Here is a 17,141-nt window from a genome sequence, read left to right as displayed (position 1 = left end):
ATTAAATAATGGTATATTGGTAAGTATATCTACCTATGCTTTAGCAAACTTTTAGAAATTTATAAAATTTACTGATCTATTAGCTCATAAATTAAGTAGATTGTGGGAAAAATTTGAGGTGCATTTTTATACATTGTGCCAGTAATCTCTAGAATTTTCAAGATAATATGAGGAAAGAAGGGAAGGAGGCAGAAGGGGGAAAGAGATATCCAAAATCACAGACACAAAATTATTCCTAAAAGCAGATGTTTGACTAGAAATGCATAATTATTGAACAAATCATGCTTCCAATGAGAGTACTAACACAAGGAATGTTGTTAACAGGAAAATTTAATGGAAAGGATTGGACCACTAAGCAACACTGGTGTACAGGAAGCAGATTAGGATAGTTGAAATTTAGGAAATTGACTAACAAAGAAAAGTTAGACAGGATAACAAAATATAAAAAAATTGAAGATCATGGGAATGAGTGTAGAGTAAATAAGAAACACAAAGACACAATTTAAACAGAAATGGTGACAAATGTAAGTATAACATTAATCTAAAAATGAGTAAGTCATTTATCCATGGAACTATTATAAAGTGATATGACTAGGAAATGAGTGTAGATTTATTTTACAACTTCTATCAAATATGTACCCATCTTAAGACAGCTTATAGCTCATCATATGTTTATTGTCCCTGAAGGCATGCAGAGAATTTCTATGTGGTCTTAACAAGATGATGTAGCATTTGGGGGCAAAAATGCAGCCTAGGAGCCCTGCACCTGAGGCTAGGATGGAGAAGACCTCCACAGCCACCATGAGCTTTCCCTTGGCACTGTGGTAGACAGGCAGGAAGGTGAGCCACACACTGCAGAACACCAGCATGCTGAAGGTCAGGAACTTGGCTTCATTGAAGGTGTCAGGCAGATTTCTTGCCAGAAAAGCTACAGTGAAGCTAGCCAGAGCTAATGAGCTCATGTATCCAAGGACACAGTAGAAGCCCATGAGGGAGCCCTTGTTGCACAGGATGATGATGTGGCCATGTTCAAAGTGTGCATCAACGTCAATGAAAGGAGGAGAGGTTCCCAACCAGAGTGCACAGAGAATCACCTGGATGAGGGTGCAGATTGGGATGATGAATTTAGGAGCCCCTGATACCAGCAGCCACCTCATCCTTTTCCCTGGAGAAGTGGCCTTGAAGGCCAGAACCACAGTCACAGTTTTGGCCAACACTGTGGAAACAGCCACAGTGAACACAATTCCAAATATGGTCTGCTGCAAGATACAACTGACAGTATTGGGACGGCCAATAAAGAGCAAGGAACAGAGAAAGCAGAAGATGAGGGAGATGAGCAGGATGTAGCTGAGAGCCCTGTTGTTAGCCTTGACAATAGGAGTGTCTTGGTTCTTCACAAAAACCCCAAGAACAACAGCAGTGAGTGTAGACAACCAGAGAGCCATGCAGACCAGGGCAATTCCCAAGGGATCTCCATAAGCCAGGAAACTTGCAACTCTTAAGAGGCACTGGTTTTTCTCTGTGTTGGCATATTGATGATCAGGACACTTCACACACTGCTCTACATCTGGTAAGGAGATCAAACAAACATGAGCTTTTTTCAGAATTGTCCATTATTCAAAGGAGATTAGAAAATCCCCTAGTAGATGTAATTCTATCATATAAGTATTTTTTATCACAAATGTAAATATTACCAGAAATTTCAATCTTCTTTTTGTTTCATTCTTATCCAGTAACACTACCCTCATTTCCAAAATCAACATTGAAACATTCCTTTTAATAGAACCACACATTTGATAATGTGACATTATTGCCATTTCTAATATAATAACATCAATTTTCTACACCATTTCTCTTTGCTATACGTGTACAATACCATAAACTTCACACAGAATTGTGATGATATAGCCTGCAATTTCCTACATGTCTGTGAAACATAAATAGATATGTGACTCTTTCTTGAAGGTATCTCTTTTTTTATGTCCTAATTCCGTACTGTGAAGCAGTGGGGGGGAAATCAAACCACTTTTGGAGCTCTAAGTTACGCTATGCACAATACTTATGCCTACATATTAAACCATACACAAATTTCTGAGCACTTGCTTTGTGACAAAAGGAAATGTGTGGACAATGTAGTTTAATGGTATGCAGACTCTGATTTTATTGTTAAGCAAATACAGAGTGCAGGAACACAAAAACTATTTTATAAGGCTTTTGTTTATTTTAGCCAACTTAACTAGGAGTGATAAAAGGAGTTTCTTTGAGATAACCATGCCTGCAATGGAATAGAAAATATGAATCCCATATGTAATTCAAGCCCATGATTTGTATAATGTCTGGGAGAAATACAATTAAGTTACTAATTGAAGGAAGGAAAACTTGAGCTCAACTATCCTAGTACACAAGTTTCACATTGACTTGGATGGATTGGGGAATATTAGGAGTGATGGCAAATTTCTCCTTCAGTCATGACCTTACCTGTCCCATTAGCAATTTCATTCTCTGAGCAAGGGGTACAATCAAAGCAACAGGCAGCCTTTCCCTCCTGAGGAGATTTCCTGAATCCAGTACCACAACTCTCACTGCACACAGAGTGAGGAGACTGAGGGCAGTGAGATAATGTTAGTAACTGTTTATATTTTTACCTAACACATGAAAAATCCATACAATTTCTATACATCTTAATCCAGTCAGTTTTTCAGGATACTGTTATAAATTCTACATCATATGTGTTACTGTCTTGATCACCAGCCTGTTAGCTACTGCGAAGTGGGTAACATTCTCTGAATAGTAAGAAACTAATTTTGGAGGCAAATGCTATGATACTCCCCTGAATTCACATCATTATGTGTTGTCTCTTTTGTTTATCTGAGAAATAGTGAAGAGGAGGAAGGAAGAAACTTTTTTGAAGCTTTAAAAACATGCTATAAAATAAATCATAGGCCTCCCTTCTGTGGAGTTGTGTTATTTGCAGGTCCATAATACCTTCCTCTTTGTTTTCCAGTAACATGAGATAGGATGTTCTTCCAAAACAAGCTACTTACATGATTCCCCTCATGAAAAATATCCAAGAAAGACGCGAACTAATCATTGAATTGCCAGCATAAGGAGTATGCAAAAAAATCAGTTTAATAAATTGATTTGTTGATTCTTATTAAATATGAGATTCTTATAAATTGATTATTACATATTCTTTTTTGGAGGGGGGGTCTGGTTGTGGGTCCTGAACTCTGGGCCTGGGTGCTGTCCCTCAGCTCTTCAGCTCAAGGCTAGAGCTCTACCACTTGAGCCACAGCGCCACTTCCGGCTTTTTTCTTTTTGCTAATGTGGTACTGAGGAATCAAACCCAGGGCCTCAGGCATGCAAGGCAAGCGCTCTACCACTGAGCCACCTTCCCAGTCCCGATTATTACATATTCTTAGAAATTGATTGAGATTTTTGTCAGAATGCTAGAAAATTTCTAAGATGTCATTTATATTTGCTTATGTGAAATAGATGTATACTTACAAATATACTATTAAGTTCATACATTCCTTTTCCTTTTAGGACTCAGTATATAAAAACTTCAATTGGGAATACTTCAATGTACAATGTCAGTCTATTCATGAGCAGGAGGAGTATAAATTTTAGATTTTTGCTTGTTTCTATTTAATTCAAATCATTACGGTTAGATCCAACCCACCTTTGTAGTTCTTAGGCCCCATTCTATCATATTTTCAGACACAGACAATTGATGACCATGTGGAGCATATGCAGAGAATTTTCCTATTTTTGCCTTAAATTCAAGACCTTCTGGAAGACTCCAAATGTTTACAATGTCATACTCTGCCTCCACCTTCCTTTTGTCATCCAAAACCACTTGGGCTCCAACAGGATTGTGAAATTGTACGTTGTTTAGAAAAGGATGCAGCTAAACGAAATACAAACATCTTCTTTTTAATAAGTTTTTAATTGTGAAAATACTGTACAGAGGAGTTACAGTTACATGAGCAAGGTAATGAGTACATTTCTTATCAAGGACTATTGCTTCCTCCTTTGTTTATCCCCTACCATTCCTTTCCTCCCACCTCTACAACTACACTCCCCCTTCTGCCTAAATTGTAAAGTTCCTTTTCCAACCTAGTGTCTTCTAAATCTCATTGTTGCAAAGGGTCAAACTGTATCCCTATTTAAACATTTTGTTTTTTCCTTTCCCCTCCCCAAATTATTCCAATATCAAATACAGTGAAAACAGGGGTTATACCGTGGGGGAGGACATACAAAGCAACAAAAAAAAATCACAATTTTATTCCAATATCAAATACAGTGAAAACAGGGGTTATACCGTGGGGGAGGACATACAAAGCAACAAAAAAAATCACATGGTACCTTATAAATACATTAGAAACAATAGCAAGAAAGAAAAAAAACCACTATCTTAGGGTTCATTTCGCTTAACTTCATCTTATCCAGTCATATGGAAATACAACATCTTATGGTGAAGTGAATCCAAGAATTAAGACAGAAAATCTGAATTAAGCAAAGGTCCTCATTGTCTTTAATCCCTGCCTTATAATTCAAGATTAATACAAATTCCAATTACTGTAGAACCTAAGAAAGATCAACAACTTCTTTCAATAGAAACAAATTCTATGTAAATACTCATAAATGAGATACTTTTCAGTTGCCTAGATACTGTTTACTATAACCAATAATTTCAGGAATCTCTATGGAATTTTAGCTAACTAAATTCATAAAATCTGAGTTTTAAATGTGAACATTTATGAAATGTGTGGTTATTACTAGATAATAATTCTGTGAGATGAGAAAATCTGGGTGTACAATTTTGAAACTATTGACAATGAGCAAGTTGAAGTCATTTGTAACACAAATCATTGATGGAAAGATGAAGCCCAGTGCTTTTTTCCAGTTGCTTATTATTCTTTAAAATCATATAAAGAAGGGTATAAAGGCACAGACATCAAATCCAGTATTACTTTTTCTTGGGTTTTGAAAAGTACCTGAAAGACTTAATTTCATACTATATGATACTCCATTAGGAAGTGACTTTGCTAATGGTGTGTACCATCTGACACAGAAGGCATTACCTGTGCAGGGGAAGGCACTGTCCCTATTCTATTTCCCATTGTTTGTACTTCTGTTTGATGAAGAAGCATCTCATGGAGAGCCTGGGCCACAGCATACACAGCATTGTATATATTATAACTCTCTTCAGACATGGTCATGTCAAAAACCTGCCCAGGCAACCATTCCAAGGAGGCATCGTATGGACAGTTCATCCAGGTTACACAGTCAGATTCATTCTGTGAGCAGTTAAAAGAGAAAAGCCAAACCCTAGCAAGGTAAAAGTCCTCTGGGTATTTGGAAGGGTTAACTGCCCTTATAAAATCTGTGAACCCAGCAATGTCTGCAAAGTGGTGTGAAAATATGAGAGGTACATGGAATGAGCCAAGTATGAAATATCTGCTTCTCATAGTTAAATCCCACGAGGAGTTTATGATACAAACTTTTCCTGTTATTAAAAATTGTTCAAAATACAACATTAACTCAAGTAGGGATTCATTATCACCATAAATGATGGAAACATTTGCTGATGACTTATTAATCTCATTATATATTACCATCAGTCTCGATATCTCTGACAGGGTGCTGACTGGCACCACTTTCTCAAAGGCTATGCAGACTCTGTTCTTGGACATCTCTTCTCTCAATTCTAGAAGAATCCACAAGCCATTCTCATCTTGTGAGATCAACAGCCCCACCCAGTTCCAGCTGAAATGAAGCAATAAGGACACTATAGCAGTTGGTAGAGTTGTGTCCTTTGGGGCCATCTGATAGAGAGAAGGAAATTTGCTGGAGCCACTCAGGATAAGATCAAAAGGCCCAAAGGTAAGCTAAAGGGATGAGAAAATTAAGGGCTCTGTGAATAAGAAGACAGCCATCTATCACAATCTCAGTCTTAAAGTATATTAAAATAAGCTGCATGTGGGAGGAAGAAAGGTTCATATTCCTTTTTTAAAACCCTTTGTTACTGCTGGATGCTGGGGGCTTATGCTTGTACGCCTAACTATTCAGGTAGTTGAGATTTGAGGATCACAGATAAAGCCAGACTGGGTAGAAAGTACAAGAGGCTCTTATTTCTACTTAAGCACCAATGAGCCAGAAGTGGAGCTCTAGCTAAAGTGGAACAGCACAGGCCTTGAGCCAAAATCTTGGGGACAATGCCTAAACCCTAGGACTGGCACAAAAACAATAACATTTGGTAGCATAAAATTTGATTGGCTCAAAAATCTCTTTCTTCACACCAAAGTAGACATGCTTTCACATTTCCTCATTCCTCCCACATTCACCTGTGGAAATCTGTAGAGTTCCAGCAGTGTCCCAACTGTGGCCGATGTTGTTCCTGATATTCCTGTAAGTACTGCCACAGACTTTCTTTCTCTCATACAGGTGTAGTTTGGGATCTTGTACTGCCCAGATTGCCAAAGAAAAGGCTTCTCAAATATAAATGAACTTTTGAAATCAACATTATAAATATCAAATCCTAGTGTCAAGTTGTGTAAAACATCAGGGTTCTTGTTGATTTCCTCAACAGCAAAAGCCAAGGCAAGAACAAATTGGTAGTTCTTGAAAATAAACCTGCATTGTGAGCATAAAAAATTTAGGAAGAGTACTTTAGAACCTAATCTTCAAATACAATGCAATGCCCTTGAGGGATTGAATGTTTGTTCCTCTGCACAATGAATGTATTGAAACATCCTCTATTGGGATGGAATGAGAATGTGGAATCATATGCAGGAATTTACAATTCCAAATGGAATTATTTGGAATGAGATCAGAACCTTATGAAAGCCCAGAAAGAGTTGTTTTTCCTGTCTGCTATATAAAACACCAAACAACTGTGCTCCATTCAACTTAGATTAAGTCCTTATGAGATTCCAAATGGTCTATTTTCTCAACTTTGGGTTAACTAGGTCCATATGTATGAAAATAAAATTTTAAGATACATAGTTCGTGTTATGTGGTTATATGTCAGGCCAGTCTTACTAATGAAATGTGTAAAGTAAAAGATTTCCTTTAGAAGCACTATGCATCATTCAGAAAGTATTTCACAATTCAATTCTTATATTCAATTTCAAATAACATATTATATACAAACAAATTATCATATTGTGGCTAAGGATCAGCTTATGCTGAAATCCCACTTTCATGGCTACCATAGTGAAATGCACTCTTCTGAAACACCTCCATGAACAACCTCCATGCTTGTATAAGTATATTTAGATGTAAATTCTGAAATGGAATATATAATGTCTCTCTCTATATATAAGCATATATACACTAGAGATAATTTTACTAATAAGGCATGCTATTCAAAGAACTGAGAAAACAAGGAAAGGGTTGACACTCTTCAAAATGAAATGTGATCATTAACTGACTTATATAACTGCAAACCATCTGTACATCATGTCGTTACAATAAAAAAATTAAGACATTTAAATTTAATTAATTCATTAAAAAGAAATGTACTCACTACCTTATTAATTTTATTACCTATATTACTTATATAAATACTACCATTATGTACATAACCTTTACAATAACAATAAAAAAGAAATTAAATGTTCTAATACAGCAAATATGTCAGCCAAATCAAAAAAGTATTTCTTATAATCATGGATATTATTCCAATAATAATTATGAAGCATTCATTATAGGATAATATAAACTTGCATAACTAACATGTTAAATGATGGGAGCAATACAATGCCATTATTGAGTTTTCCTTAGTATGCATTAACTATTTTAATTGTATGAAGATATTTCATTATGACATTTCTCAACATTCATTTACATACTTTGATCATATTTAGGTCTGTATTTCATGTGAATGTATTTTCTTATTCTTTACTTTTCTTCTCATGTTTTGTTATTGTGGCTTTTTATCGTCATTCATAAGTATCTTGTTGTAATCAAATATATTTTAATCCTCTTATAAACCATAAATACAAAACACAATAGACAAATAAAAAGTAACAAACCAGAAATCAAAACACACAACCTGTGAACTCACTTGTTAATCACTTTTAGAAATTTCTGAAAGAAGGAAAGAGAAAATGGAAGAAGCTTCAATAAAACTGGAGAACAAGGACAGCCTGACAGTAATCTGGAGGAAAATCTACATTGTCATCCTGACCATCCCCTACATGGAGAAAGTGGATGGAACTCCTGTCTGACTCCATCACTGCAACTGCTTCTCAGTGGAAGGCTGCTTTGATTGTTAAAACTAAGACTATGACTGTGGGACATTCTTTTGTGTGACATAAATTTGTGAATCTTACCCCACTGGGACCTGGGAGAGGCTGGATATGTTGGTATGCTAATAAGACAAGTGTAGGCCAAAAGGCCTTCCTTATAAACTTTGGTTAAAGTAACTTGATTAAATGAGCCCAATGTCTTTCTCACTGAAGAATCAACAATTTGATTTTTATGTGCATAAGAGCAGGGAGATGGGGAGAGCTGGGAAGTTGGCTCAGTGGCAGAGTGTTTGCCTTGCATGGATGAGGCCCTGGGTTCAATTCCTTATCACCACATAAGCAGAAAAAAAGCTGGAAGTGGTGCTGTGGTTCAAGTGGTAGGGTGCTAGTTTGAGCTGAAGAGCTGGGGACAGTGTCCAGGCCCAGAGTTCTGCCCCCATGACTGACAAAAATAATAATAATTAATAATAATAATAATAATAAATAGCAGTGGTGGGTGGAATGAGGAAATCAATGATTTGATTTCATGTACATAAAGAGCAGGGGGAGGAGAGTTCCAGGAAGATGGCGGAGGAGAAGCTGGAGGCAAAACAAGCTCTCACATAGAAAGCAGTTTTAGAGTTCGAGTGAACAGTCCTAAGCCAGAGAATCACACCAAGTGTGCCATCACAAGACAGAGAGTTAGGCCAGAGAGAAAAAATCGAGGCAAGGAGACAGATCTGAGCTCTTGCCAACAGCTGCCATTGTGGCGGCGGCAGCGGCAGTACTGCCATACCTGAAACAGAGAGAGTCCAGGACTAAAGAGCCAGACACGGCTGGCGAGCGGATTCTACTCAACACCAGCAAGAACCAACAAGGAGCAGACAGCTTCATCCTGCAGTTCGCAGACCAGACACGACCCAGGAACCAAGACTCGGCATGAGTAGAAGCCTGACGTCCTCACTCCTTCTCAGGGAGCAGAGGAGGGAAGGCCACCCCTCCCCCCCCCCAGTACCGGAGATCTCCATCTTGGATACCCACAAAGCTCGGCAGAGCTGCTAGCTCCAACTCAGGCTTTGGAATAAAACTAGGGTCATTTAGCAGGTCACAAGAACTTTACAGCGCGACCTGCCAGACTCAGTTCCACCCAGGGAAAAGTCACCCAGTTCGGGCGCCAGCCCTAGGAGTGACTTTCTTCGTCGGGTAATCAGTGCCAGAAGCTGCCCTTCCCTTTAGCACCCTCGACATCAGTAAACAGAAACCCTGGGAGTGGCTCCAGGCTGGGCTCTGTGAGTTTCTCACAAACTAGCCCCCAGGAAAAGCTACTGTTTGCTGAAAGGCCTCAACTCTACCCAGAACCTAGCCTCATCACAGCATCTACAAACCTGAGGAAAAAGCCATCTCCCTCTTTTGTGATACTCAAGGCACACCCCCCTCCCATTAAACTAACTTGGGAGGAGGATCGAAAAATTCTGGGTAAAGCAGAGTATTTTTCTGCCTGTCCAAACAAACTGACTTAAGAAACCAACCAAACCACAGGACCACAAGCAGACCAGAGACTCCAACCAGAGGCTGATTACAGACACAAGGGAGATACAGGATTTTTCCCAACCCTCCCAAAAAAATCAAAGAACTTTTTTTTTCTCCTCTTCTTTTTTTTTTTTATACCTTTTACAAAAATTTTTTTTCTTTTCTAAAACTTTTTTTAATTTTAAATTTTTACCTTTTTTGAAAAAAAATTGTTTTCTAGTAACTTTTTTCCCCCTTATAATCTTTACTTTAGGAATACATGCATGTGTGCATTTTCCTTTCTTTATTTTTTTTAATTTTTCTTTTTGTTTTTTGCTTAGCTCGACTGAACTTCTGATCTTTTTTTTCTTTCTTCCTTATCCTTCTCACCTTTTCCTCTCTTTTGTTCTTCTTTATGGGACTTAATTGTTGTTCTGCACATCCTCAGATAAACCCATAGTTGACTATTAGACCCTATCACCCATTGTGTACACACTTAATCCACAAATTTATTACTCAATTCAAACTTCTGAGACTTAAATTCCTTAATAGCAGTACTACCTCTTTATACCTATATAATATTTTAAGTATTTTTATTTTTAAGTTTTTCACATCTCCTTTATATCCCTCCCCATCTCTCATTATATTCACGTTCTTTGAATAGATTGTTCTCGATTCTGCATATTAAATTTCTATTTTTCTATTTTTTCTGGTCTCATTTTTCCCTTTTTCTTTCTTCTTGTTTTCTCTCTCTCTACTTTCATCCTATCCAACCTATTTCCTGCTTTGAGACTAAGACTTAGTTAACTCTCCCTGTACCTTCCCACATCACTCTATTCCTATTTTTTTACCCACATCTCTCCCTAACCCTAATAATTTCTGGTTTATCAAATTCTTCTTTGCGGTTCGTAGTCCATTAATATATAGTTGTTTGATGTTGAATAGAGGTATCTGTTGAACGAGATTGTATCTGCAGACTCTTGACTGTGCAAATTCAGACTTTCGTTGATGCTTGCCTTAAGTTAGTGTTCTAGCACAAAACTGGTTTTACTTTCATCCCAAATGGGCAGAGTAAGCCGGAAAACCACAAGAAAAATGGCAAGTCAGGGTACCTCCACTCCCACTCATGATTATCAGGGGACAGAACAGATAATGAATAATCAAGAGGAGAGTTCCCAAATAGCTCTACAAACACTGCTGGCAAACATGATAAATAAAAAGACTGAAAACATACAAAGAACTCTGTATGAGTGTGATAGAGAGAGAGAGGAGGCAAACAAAAGGTCAATGCAAGAAAAGATTGAAAACCTACAAAAGACTCTGTATGAGCATGATAGGGAGAGAAAGGAGGCAAACAATAGGTCAATGCAGGAAAAGATTGAAAACCTACAAAGGACTCTGTATGAGTGTGAGAGGGAGAGAGAGGAGGCAAACCAAAGGTTTATACAGAAATATCATGAGCGTGAGGAAGCTACTCAAAAACGGATACAGGATTTGCGTGAACAGCTTGAAAATACTCAAAGACAAAGGCAGGAATGGCGTGAACAGGCTGAGAACACTCAAAGAGAATTACAAGATGGCATGAATGGGAGGAAGCTAAACAAAGAGTAATACAGGAATTGAGAGAGCAGGAAGAAAATAAACAAAGATCACTAAAGGCATTCATGGAATCCATTAACAAAGAGCTGAAGGAAGTCAGGGAGACCACGAAGGGAATGTTGAATGGAACCCAACAGAAGGAATGGGAGTCCAAGGAAACCATAACCAATCAACTAAGTGGTTTGAGAATAAACACTGAACACCAAATTAAGGAAGTAAAGAAGTTCATACAAGATCTAAAACAAAGCTGCAACAAAGAATTTGAAGCCATCAAAGCTGACCAATTAGAAGGAAAAGAGATAAAAAACAAAGTAGAAAGTCTTGACAGCAGATTAGACCATGCAGAAGATAGAATCTCGGGGATTGAAGATAGCTTAGATATTATAGAGAAAGAACATACAACCATCCAAGACAAGTCCAAGAAATATGACAGATCTATCCAACACGTGGAAGACACCATCAGAAGGCCTAATCTAAGGATAATGGGTGTAGAGGAGCACCTAGAAACAGAAGTTAATGGTCTAGGAAATTTGTTTAACAGGATCCTAGCAGAGAACTTCCCAAACATGCAAAAAGATAGGCCTATTCAGATACAAGAAGCTTTTAGAACTCCAAATAGACCAGATCAGAATAAGACATCCCACTGTCACATTATAATCCACACAGGATGAACTCAGACCAAGAAAAAGATCCTTAAAGCTGTCAAGGAGAAAAGATTAATCACCTATAAAGGGAAACCAATTATAATCACATCAGATTTCTCAGCGGAGAAAATCAAAGCAAGAAGGGCCTGGAATGATGTATGCCAAGCCCTAAAAACAAACAACTATCAACCAAGAATACTGTTCCCAGCTAAACTCTCCTTCATAACTAAAGGCCAAATAAAAACCTTCCATAGCAAAGAAAACTTGAAACAATACATCTCCACCAAACCAGCTCTACAAAATATTCTTAAAGATGTCTTACACACAGAAAACAAACAAGACCACAATAAAGGCCAAGAAACTGTACCCAAACAGAGAATCCAAGAACCATAGGAAGAATCCAGTGTTCGCAACCCCCAAGAAGGTGGATAACATGGCAGGAACTCCCAAATACCTCTCAGTCCTATCTCTTAACATAAAAGGACTTAACTCTCCAATTAAGCGACATGGACTGTCTAGTTGGATTAAAAAACAAGATCCTTCTATCTGCTGCCTTCAGGAGACACATCTTGCCCGTAAAAACAAACACATTTTCAATGTTAAAGGCTGGAGCAAAATCTACCAAGCAAACGGCCCCCACAAACAGGCGGGAGTTGCAATCCTAATATCAGATAAAATAGACTTCAAATTAAAATTTGTGAGAAGAGATAAAGAAGGTCGCTACATACTAATTAAGGGATCTCTCCTTCAGGAGGATATTACAATTCTAAATATCTATTCGCCAAACAATGGAACACCCAAATTTATCAAAGGAACACTACTTTCCCTCAAATCCCACATAGATCCAAAGACATTAATTTTGGGGGATTTTAACACACCACTCTCCCCACTAGATAGATCAACGCTGCAAAAACTCAACAGAGAAACCACAGATCTAAACAGCTGCATAAATCAACTAGATTTAACAGACATCTACTGAATATTTCACCCAGCAGCATCAGAATACACATTCTTCTCAGCAGTACATGGAACATTTTCTAAAATAAACCACATTTTAGGCCATAAAGCAAACTTGTCCAAATTCAGAAACATTGAAGTTATACCTTGCATTCTCTCTGACCACAAGGGAATAAAACTAGAACTCAACACCAAAAGCCACCAAAGAAAGTCCGGCATCACATGGAGGCTGAACATCACACTGCTGAATCACGAGTGGGTCATGGAAGAGATTAGAAAGGAAATTCAAATGTTCATGCTATTCAACAAAAATGAGCACACAAATTACCAGCTCCTCTGGGACACAGCAAAGGCAGTACTCAGACACAAGTTTATAGCTCTGTTCCTACATCAACAAATTGGAGAGATCTGAAACCAATAATTTAATGAGACATCTGAACTTCCTTGAAAAAGAGCAGCAAGATAACCCCCAATCCAGTAGATGGAAATAAATAATTAAAATTAAATCAGAATTAAATGAATTAGAATCCAAAAAAACTATAGAAAGAATCAACAAAACGATGAGATGGTTCTTCAAAAAAAATTAACAAAATTGACAGACCTTTAGCAAGTCTTATCAGAAAAAGAATAGAACACACCCAAATTAATAAACTCAGAGATGAGAATGGAAATATCACCACGGAAACAACCAAGATTCAGAACATTATAAGGGAATACTTCTCAAAACTTTATGCTAATAAGTTTGAGAACTTAACAGAAATGGACCTTTTCCTAGCCTAAATTTAACCAAGATGAGTTAAACCAGCTTAACAGGCCCATATCAAGCATTGAAATAGAAACAGCAATAAATGACCTTCAAGCTAAGAAAAGTCCAGAACCAGATGGTTTTACAGTGGAATTCTACAAGGCTTCCAAAGCAGAGCTCACACCAATACTCCTCCAACTCTTCAATGAAATTGAAAGAGAAAGCTCACTACCGAACACATTCTGTGAAGCCATCATAACCCTCATCCCAAAACCAGGCAGGGACTCATCAAAGAAAGAGAACTATAGACCCATTTCGTTGATGAACATTGATGCAAAACTTCTCAACAAAATTTTGGCCAATTGACTTCAACAATTCATCTAAAAAATCATACACCACGATCAAACAGGATTCATTTCAGGGATGCAAAGCTGGTTCAATATACCCAAATCAATTAATGTAATTCATCACATCAACAGGAGCAAGGATAAGAACCACATGGTTATCTCAATAGATGCAGAAAAAGCATTTGACAAGATCTAACACCCCTTTATGATGAAGGTTTTGGAAAAATTAGGAATCCATGGAACATTCCTCAATACAATAAAGGCTGTATATGACAAACCTACAGCCAGCATTATATTTCATAGTGAAAAAATAAAGCCATTTCCTCTTAACTCAAGAACAAGATAAGGATGTCCACTCTCTCCACTTCTCTTCAATCTAGTATTAGAATGCCTAGCTACAGCAATAAGACAAGATGCAGACATAAATGGGATCCAAATAGGGAAAGAAGAAATAAAACTCTCCCTCTTTGCAGATGACATGATCTTGTATTTAAAAAATCCCATAGACTCCACTCCCAAATTACTCAAGCTGATTCAAAACTTTGGCAAGGTAGCAGGGTGTAAAATTAACCCCCCAAAATCAATGGCTTTTCTGTATGCCAACAATGAAAAAAGTGTGGCTGAAATTAGGAAAGTAACTCCATTTGTAATAGCCCCTCAAAAAATAAAATACCTAGGAATTAACTTAACCAAAGAAGTGAAGGACCTCTATGATGAAAATTTTAAAATCTTGAAAAAGGAAATCAACACAGAACTTAGAAAATGGCAAAACCTCCCATGCTCCTGGATTGGAAAGGTTAACATCGTGAAAATGGCAATACTTCCCAAGGCTATCTACAAATTCAATGTGATAACTATCAAAATTCCAACTTCATTATTCAAGGAAATAGAAGAGGCAATCCAAAAATACATATGGAACAATAAAAGACCCCGAATAGCAAAAACGCTCCTCAACGGAAAGAACACTGCTGGAGGAATATCAATACCAAATTTCAAACTCTACTATACAGCCATAGTAATCAAAACAGCTTGGTATTGGCATAAGAACAGACCTCAGGACCAATGGAATAGAATTGAAAACACAGAAATGAACCTACAGACCTATAGCTAAGTAATCTTCAATAAGGGAGCTAAAATAATAGAATGAAAGAAAGATAGTCTCCTCAGTAAATAGTGCTGACAAAATTGGTTAACTACTTGTAGAAAACTAAAGCTAGATCCTTATATATCACCCTGCACCAGAATCAACTCTAAATGAATCTAAGACCTCGGAGTCAAAACAGACACTCAAGGATGGAATAGGAGATACCCTAGGCCTCCTTGGCTCAGGCCAAAATTTTCTTAATAGAGACCTGGAAACACAACAAGTCAAAGAAAGGTTGGACAAATGGGATTGTATGAAGTTGCAAAGCTTCTACAATGCAAAGGACATAGCTAGCAAAATCAATAGAAAGCCCACAGATTGGGAAAAGGTCTTCACTAGCCATACAATGTACAATGGTCTCATATCTAAAATATACTTGGAGCTCAAAAAATTAAATCCCCCAACAACAAATCCTCAAAGAAACAACTGCCCAATAAATAAGTGGGCTAAAGACTTGAAGAGAAACTTCTCTGAAGAAGAAAGAAGGATGGCCAACAGACACATGAAAAAATGCTCATCCTCCCTAGCCATAAAAGAAATGCAAATCAAAACAACATTGAGATACCACCTCACCCCAGCTAGAATGGCTATAATCAAGAACTCTAACAACAGATGCTGGAGGGGATGTGGACAGAAGGGAACCTTACTTCATTGTTGGTGGGAATGTAAACTTGTTCAACCACTTTGGAAAGCAGTATGGAGGTTCCTGAAAAGACTTCACATAGAGCTCCCCTATGACCCAGCAATCCCACTTTTGGGCATTTACCCAAATATTTACAAACAAGAACACACTAAAGCTACCAGCACAACAATGTTTATTGCAGCATTATTTACCATAGCTAAGATATGAAACCAACCCAGATGCCCCTCAGTAGATGAATGGATCAAGAAAATGCGGTATATTTACACAATGGAATTCTATGCCTCCATCAGAAAGAATGACATTTCCCCATTTGTTAGGAAATGGAAAGGCTTGGAAAAAATTATATTATGTAAAGTAAGCCAAGCCCAAAGAAACAAAGGTCCCATGGTTTCCCTTTTATCCAATATCTAGTATATGTATGAGTCAAGCAGGAAAGGACAGATAATGTGATGTTAGGAAAATGAACCCTTAGATAAGTATTTAAATGTTTTCTTTCTTTCATGCTTTTGTTTCTAACTCATTTATAAGATTATTTCTTTGTAGCTTTGTATGTCTCTCCCCTACAGTATAATCCCTGGTTTCACTATATTTGGTATGGGTATAATTTGTGGAGGAGATGGGGAAAAGCAAGTCGTTTAAGGATACAGGTGGACCCGATGCAACTATGAGAAGTACAAGTTTTCATGTCAAAAACGAACTTTACAACTTTGGTGGGGGAGGAGGGATTGGGGGGGCTTGGGGAGGCTGGAAAGGGATGTGAAGGATAAACAAAAGAGGAGGCTGCAATGCTTGATAAGAAATGTACTCATTATCTTGCCCATGTAAGTGTAACCCCTCTCTACAGTATGTTCACAAAAAATTAAAATTAAAATTAAAAAAAAGAAAAAAAAAGAAAAAAGTAGGGACATAGAAATGTAGAAGTAAAAAAAAAGAGCAGGGGGAATGTATTGGGGAAACTGAGTCACAACCATCCTTATGCCTGGCCAGGTGCTAAGGCTCTGATTTAACAGACATCCTGAAGTCTAACCAGGAGATCAGGGGCTGTCTACCCAGCCCCAAGGCCTATAAGTAATCATTTGAATTGTAGACTTCAGGCTCAATGGGTAGTGTGGGAAGACCTGCCTTGGGGAAATGTACATGTATCTTGTTGTTTAGCCCCAGTGAAGCTCTGCTCCTTTTGTTGTGTTTATGTATAATACTTGACTGAGGCTTGGTCTCAACCCAGCTTGAGACCTTTGTCTTTAAAAGCTTTATTTTCACAATAAAAAAAAAATAGGGAAAAAAAACTAGGTGCAAGTTCTCTTTGTAATTAGCTT

General features: G+C 37.6%; 1 protein-coding gene across 1 annotated transcript; it reads right to left on the bottom strand.

Annotated features, from left to right (window-relative positions):
* Positions 1-644: 644 nt before the first annotated feature.
* LOC138814227 (vomeronasal type-2 receptor 116-like) lies at positions 645-6,635 on the bottom strand. The gene is made up of 5 exons (XM_070003238.1): positions 6,351-6,635; positions 5,088-5,894; positions 3,683-3,910; positions 2,479-2,602; positions 645-1,567 (listed from the first exon to the last, which is right to left on the bottom strand). The coding sequence occupies exons 1-5, from the start codon at positions 6,444-6,446 to the stop codon at positions 645-647; spliced, it is 2,178 nt and encodes a 725-aa protein (XP_069859339.1). The 5' UTR covers positions 6,447-6,635.
* Between the last annotated feature and the right edge of the window lie 10,506 nt (positions 6,636-17,141).

This window comes from Dipodomys merriami, unplaced genomic scaffold, assembly GCF_024711535.1.
Source record: "Dipodomys merriami isolate MVZ:Mamm:240054 unplaced genomic scaffold, mDipMer1.0.p SCAF_6, whole genome shotgun sequence".
Classification (NCBI taxonomy): Eukaryota; Metazoa; Chordata; class Mammalia; order Rodentia; family Heteromyidae; genus Dipodomys; species Dipodomys merriami.
The sequence above is the reverse complement of the archived record's forward strand: the minus strand, read 5'-3'. Positions and strand labels throughout refer to the sequence as shown.